This window comes from Mercurialis annua, linkage group LG7, assembly GCF_937616625.2.
Source record: "Mercurialis annua linkage group LG7, ddMerAnnu1.2, whole genome shotgun sequence".
Lineage (NCBI taxonomy): Eukaryota > Viridiplantae > Streptophyta > Magnoliopsida > Malpighiales > Euphorbiaceae > Mercurialis > Mercurialis annua.
In genome coordinates this window covers 33,291,746-33,298,840 of record NC_065576.1, presented here as the reverse complement: position 1 = coordinate 33,298,840, position 7,095 = coordinate 33,291,746, and the positions used below count along the sequence as shown (strand labels likewise).

General features: G+C 35.6%; 1 protein-coding gene across 1 annotated transcript; it reads right to left on the bottom strand.

Moving 5' to 3' along the window:
- Positions 1 to 6,408: 6,408 nt before the first annotated feature.
- Positions 6,409 to 7,095, bottom strand: LOC126657682 (2S seed storage albumin protein-like). The gene has a single exon (XM_050352418.2). The coding sequence runs from the start codon at positions 6,958 to 6,960 to the stop codon at positions 6,535 to 6,537; it is 426 nt and encodes a 141-aa protein (XP_050208375.1). The 5' UTR covers positions 6,961 to 7,095; the 3' UTR covers positions 6,409 to 6,534.

Genomic DNA, 7,095 nt, shown 5'->3' with positions numbered 1-7,095 from the left:
ATGCTTTGAGTATTTGTGTTTATATGTTGCATTGTTGTGTATATGTTTACTGCATGCATGATAGAGCATAACGAGTAGAATGTACCTATAGGATAATACCTCATATAGGTAGGGCCTATAGGAAGCGATGTTAATAAACACGCGACTAATAAAAGAATATATAAACATAATTTGCAACAGTAATCACATCATAAACAATACATAATACACTATCGCGGACGTAATTCCTATATTACGTTCTAGAACCTGTGAAGGAAAAGATGGTTTACTAAAAGGTAATCGATGTAGAACATCGGTACCTGCGTTTGTATATGATATGATATAGTGTACCGAAGGAGTGGATGTAGGGATTATGGTAATAGAGAATTTTGAATTGAATTGAGCTGTCGGAGATATGAAGAAAGAAATGATATGACAGACAAATAGTCAGAAAAGTGACAAAAAGTGACAGCAATACAAAAATTTGAAATATACTCAATAAGCAAAGAAAGCTGTTGATAGTCGCAGAGTGTACAGTCTGGAGTAAACTTATGTTTTATGAAAAGTGTGAAGAAATTTTAAAATTTTTCAAAGTACGATTGTGCTCAGACATCGCATATAATATTGCATAATCACGATAGGAATGCATAAGAAAATGATTTTCAAACTCAAGATCATGCATCATATCTTTGTAATTATACAGAAAATGCGATTTTAAGCAACTCTTTGGTGATGAGAGGTGTCATCACTCTGAGCTACAATTGTACCAATGATTTCAAATGATTTATGAAAAGTGATTTAAAAGAGCTGGCCAGCCAAAGAATGTTTTGAAGTCTTTTGTTAGTAAGTGAACTCAGATGTGAAACTCTGCGACAAATAATAAAATGTTCTTAGCAAATAAGAATAAAATTTAAAAGCAAATCCCAATAACAGAATAAAGCCCTGTAATGATAATTACAATAATGTTAAGGGAACTACAGTAAAATATGAATGAGGAGTTATCGCCGGAGAGCATACGCAGGTAAAATGCGATGCACTGGCAATATTTAAGGATACAGTATTTATCCTTATGATAGAACAAAGGATGAAATGACAGAGAGTCATGTTAGACGAGAAAACGTAACAAATACGTAAGGACGAAGAATATAACGATTATTCTTATGGTGAAATAAGTAGCATAGCGAACGAGGAACGCAATTGAGAAAAGAAATTGAAAGTATAAAGGACGAGAAGATGATACTATAAATGATGAACATGAAGTGGTATTTAAAGGATATAACCTTATCAATATCAGTGTTCGAAGATACAGAAGTAGAAAGAGAAAGGATACGAAACGATGAAGCAGGCGATTTTGCAAAATGTGAAGGTGATTTTGCAAGATATGAAAGTTAAAAATTTGATAGATCAAGAGAGATAATGATGCTATATGACTGATATTAAGTGAAGTCACTAATATCAACATTGAGAGCTATAGATTGCGTTAACAGAAAGGAGAAAAGTTAAGTTGTAAAATTCTAGTATAAGGAGAAAGACACACGTATAGGCATACATGTCAGTAAATGTAAGAATTGTGAATAATATGAAAGAAAGTATAATGAAGGAACTCATATACCCTCGAGGTCTAGTAAGATGAATAAAGAAGCATAAGGTGTAAAAGACAACAAATTCGGAACTATTCCCTAATATTGGGAGTTACAAAGTCAAGTACAATCTAAAATGTTAAGGATAAGCGGAAAACACTTCAAAAAGAAGATGAAAAACAGAATAAGGACAAACTAAGAAACAATCATAACCAGCATTTAGCCGATACCTTGAAGGGTGAGAATAAAATAGTGGAACTACTCGGAAGCAAGAAGTAGAAGTGTAAGATGAAAAAGAAAGTTATTTATACAGTAAGAAGGAATGACGATTAAGGAAGTAAATAAGTTATTAAGGATCTACTGAAGCCGTTAAGGATGAAAGTTAAAAATGAAATTAAGCAAAGATTAGTCAGTAAGAAGGATTCTTAAGAAATTTAAATGTTAAAGAAACATGTGAGATTCTTATGAGGTCATCATGAATAAGAATTATGACGTAAAAGAAAGACAACTTTGACTGATAAGTCAATAAGAGATTCGCGACAAACCTCAAAAGGGTAATTAGAGGGAAGTGAAAAGGATAAGAATACGAATAGTATTAGTAACAAAGGAAACTGTACAAGCCATACGATTAAAAGTAACGTGAAATGAAACGTTTAAGACAATGGTAAGCGAGTGAAGGATCACGATCAACAAACGACGTGAAGTTCACGATAGCTTAAGGAAGCAAAAGAATAAAAAAATGGAAGATAGTGAAGGATGTATCAAGTTTAGCTATGTTAAGAGACAGTGATTATGCTAGACAGGGTACAAGTTGAAAGAGATTAGCTAATCAGGAATGAGATGTCAGATAACGGTAGAGTGAAGTAAGGAACGACGATAATCAGTTAAGGAAGAAAGATGATATCGTTAGATGATAGCAAGGATTAAAAGTCGTAGATTGTGCTTATAAGAGGAAATACTCTTAGAAGTATGAATGAAGTAAGTACGTCATTAATAATGTAGCCGATACGTCGTGATTATTCACGTATAAAAGAGATAAGTAGCGACCCGATGGCGATTAAGAATGAAACAGTAGACTTGGAAAGTATCAAGCGAGGACTAATCAACGCTAATGATGATTAGAAGAAAGATCACGATCAGTTGTACAAGACTTTAAAATTATGATATCAGCGATACGCCTTGAGCCACACTAGACGAAGATATCAGTAAGAGAATTCTCGATAACGTAACAGTAAGCAACTATCAAGAGTTGAATGGATAATCGATTAGCAACAAGTATGAAGTTATAGCTGTGCATGGAAAACTAAAAGTTAAGTAAAAGGAAAAGCTGCGATCAAAACATATTAATGGACGTCAAGGAAACTGTAAGAATAAGTTAAGATCCCAACAAGATTTATGAAAATTCGAGGACGAATTTTTATAAGGGGGGAAGAATGTAATACCCCAAAATATTTAATTATCTAATTGGACCACGTGTCCAGTTTGGATTTGCCAGAATGGCAAAATCGGAAAGTTTTCCGATAAATAAGTTTTAGTAGGTCGGTTTTGAAAAGGATTATATGCGAGGAATTTAATAATACATTTCAATTCTAAAGACAGAATTGGAATTGAAAAGAAAAATGTCAAGTAAAGCCCAAAATAAAGTGCAGGGACCAAAGTGGTAATTTAGCCACTTTGTGTCGAAAATGGAAATTTTAGATTTTGACGGGAAAATATTAATATTGAGTTTTGTATTATTTATCGGAGATAAATAATACGTATAAGTCATAATAAAAGAAGTTAACGATTTAGCTATGGACTAAATCGTACGATTGAAAAGTTTAAAGGATAAATGATAGTAAGCAAAAAAGAATAAGGACCAAAGTGGCACTTTAGCCGAATTATATAAGAAATGAAAATATGAATTGAGAATCAGAGAGGCTTCCAGAGAGATTGAGAAAACGATCGATATCGTCGTTTCGCCGCCGTTTCTCCGTTCGACGTCCGATTCGAGCGATTCAAGCGGCAATTTCTTCAGAATTGAAAGCTCTATCATCTCTGGGAATCAAATCAAGGTAAATATCTCTAGAATTGGTTTAAAAATAGGATTTATTGGCTGTTTTGGATGGGATTAAGGTTTAGGATTAAATTTAACGTTTTTGAGGTTATTATGGCGTTTTTGAAGAAACCGAGAGGTGGGTATTGAGTATCGGTGTGTGAAGCACGTCGGAATGGTGATAAAATCCCGGAAATCGACTTCCGGGGAGCTGTGCACGTGGTGCACGAATGTGTACTGGAAGTACACGAACGTGCACCTAGCAAGGTACATGATCGTGTACCTAAAGTACACGAACGTGCACTTTTCATGGTGCACGAACGTGTACTAGGAGTACACGAACGTGCACCTGTGAGGTGCACGAATGTGTACTTGAGTACACGAACGTGTACCTACCGAAGGGCACGCCCGTGCACCCTGACTCACCCCCATGCGTATGCAACTGTAATTGACCTAGGAGTTTAACGTTTAGAGTAAATTGACGCTAAAGGACGAATTTCGGACTTGGAAAGTCATTAATCTCGAGATTAGCTCGACGTTTTAGATAAATAACAATAATGGAAAACGTCAAGGACATTAAGCGATTCTCAATTATGAGATATGGTATTCGCTAAGTTATCTCTACGACTAGAGATATCGAATACGTAAATAAGTATAAAATGAAATTAAATCCCAAAACTTAAAAGTATTATACGTATAAGAATGCGAGAATCACGTCTAACTATTAACGATTTATCAGACGTGTCAGCGAGTAGTGGCGTCAGTAGAAGCGGACTAGCAAGGGCATATCATTTCATCGACCATATTTGTGATTGGATTGCGGTCACTGTGAGTTGTATTTTACTTTCGTGTATTATTTATGTAAAAGTTATTTTATATAGATATGTATACTGTTTTTACGCATCGCATGTTATATGATTTGATTAAATGTTATATGTTTCCATTAAGTTTATTTACGAGAACTAGTATGCGATCCGAAGAAACTAGCTACCTATTGGGTGTCAATAGGCTGTGTGATCACCAGTATCGAGTCAGTCTAGTATGTTTGCATTGAGAAATGACTTGACACAGCTGGGAGCTGATGATGAATATGAAATTTACGATTGGGTATATGATTTGATACGAGTGAGTACTCGGCTACGGTGTAGTCTGGAGTCCCTGTATCTAGTGGCTGGGCCACCAGCGAGTTGGACTCGCGATTGATATTTACGATTGAGTTGAATGATAATGATTATTCGAGAGATGTGTCGCATGCTAGGATATTAGTTTCATACGGATCAAATACATGTTTATATGTTTTATATTATTGTTTTCTTGAGATGCGATGCTATGTTTTATAATAATACCGTTAGTAAATGCGAACTCACTCAGTATTTTTCCAAATACTGACCCCTCACCTTTGTTGTCTTTCAGGTACTTAGTATATGGACCTAGCTAGAGGCCAATTTTGAAGTCCAGAAGTCAGCTGTGTATGTTTAGTATCTGACTTCTGTGAATGCTGCAGTAGTGGTCCTGTGTGACAGAGTCGTAGCCTAGACAGCAGTACATTTTGATTGTACAGATTACTTGCTGTCCTGTTTATATGTCTTTGTAGGCTACGTGTTTTATATGTTGTGCACGGCACCAGATGCCGATGATATGTTGGATACACTAACTGATGGATATAGTACCGCGAGGCCAGTTCGTACAGGGTACGGTAACTAGAGCCCGCGAGGTTTTTGAACAGTTAGTGTAACAGTTTGTGTATACATGTTATGTATATTTGCTTCTGTTGCTTTATGTTATCTGTTTATTATTTGCGAAAAATTAATAGTGATTTAAGGCTTGCTACGGGTTCCGGAGCTACCACTCCCGTTCCCTAGCGCCGGTTGCGGCTCAATATTTTGGGTCGTTACAGCATCTTAATCACCGCATTTCCGGATCCATCAGTTACTATTTTTCATTTTATTACAAAAATAATACCGAGTTATATGTTTTATTACAACGAGAGGTCAATCTGGTCGGTTCAGTTAAATTTTATCACAAAAAGGATACTGAATTTATTGTAAACTACAAAAAGGATATTGAGTTATACCTTTTGTTCAGAAAAAGATACTGAAATATTACCCTTTCTGTACTTCCGGCATGACATATAAGATAAAGCATTGCGTTTTAGTGTAAAAACTATGTGTTTTATATGAGTGACTTTCCATTGGAACAAAGTGCAAATATGCGTGGCTTCTTTTGTAACAAAATTAAATATATAGCACCCTTTCTATAACAATAATTAAGTTCAGTGACTCAAGTAGTTTAACATCCCGAATAAAAAAATAAAATTAAGATTTTGAGACATATATAATATGGTTTATTATATATATTAAATTTTTGGAATTTTAAATTGTGTCACGTGTTCTAATTTGGGGTATTTAATCAAGATAGCCCAAATTAAATTAAAATATGTTGGATTTAGAACAAGGAACACCTATTTTAATTATCGGGAGTTGATAAGTTAAATATGAAATTTTATTGGGTAAGAGCAGAATTAACGGACTAAAGAAAAAATAGAAATAAAAAATAATAAAATTAAATAAATAAAGGTTTCGGGCTAAGTTTTATTATGCCAAAGTCCGTTAATTATTATTAAGAAAGAATCGTCAAAATTTTGTTTATTACGAAATCAATTTGGATTAAATTGAATGAGAAGTTTTTGGTGTGAGTTAAGTGGTATATTTTAATGTTGTGAACTATTATTTTGCAAGAATTAATATAGATATGTGAAAGAGGAATGTACCAAAATATCACGCATGGCTTAGAAAAAAAAGTATATTTCTCTCTTTGGTTCGAACTGAAATGAAAACTCGTCATTTTTATAATCTAAAGGTCCAATCTAAAGTTGGAGACCTAGAGATATTCTTTATTGACTACTACACAAAATTACACAGACTATGCCCGAACTTCTGTTTAGAACAACCATCGCGATCCGAAATTGCATTTCATCGGTGAAACACCGCAAGTATAAGGCAAGTCCTCGCCGATTCTGTAAGCCTGGCGAGTATCCTGTCCTCGAAGCCCTCCGTGTTGCTGATCAATAGCCATCCTCAGAGCCTGGCACCGGCACTGTGTCTGCATTCTTTGAATACGGTTGCAGCAATCACGTAGGCGTGGGTTGAAGCCCCGGACTGGAGCGAGTCCGGTAACTCGTCCCTTGATATAGTCTTGACAAGGGCTGAGATATTGCTGCATCCGAAGCTGCTCGCGACAGCTTTGAAAGCTCTGGTTTGCATCATCCTCGCCATCGACGGTCGCGGAAGTAGTTCGGAAGACGGAAGCATCGACAAGGAAGAGAAGAGCAATGAAGGTTGCGAAGAGGATGGTGAGCTTTGCCATCGCTGAGTTGGTATAGAGAGAGTGAGTGACCAGTTGAAGATAATGAGGGTTATTTATAGCATGGTTAAAGGGTTTGCATGGAGAGTACGTGTTGCCTTGAATGTGATGATGGGGTTTACATTTTTGGATGATGGT

Coding starts and splice junctions, on each gene's coding strand:
- LOC126657682 (XM_050352418.2), bottom strand. CDS start 6,960: ATGGCAAAGCTCACCATCCTCTTCGCAACCTTCATTGCTCTTCTCTTC.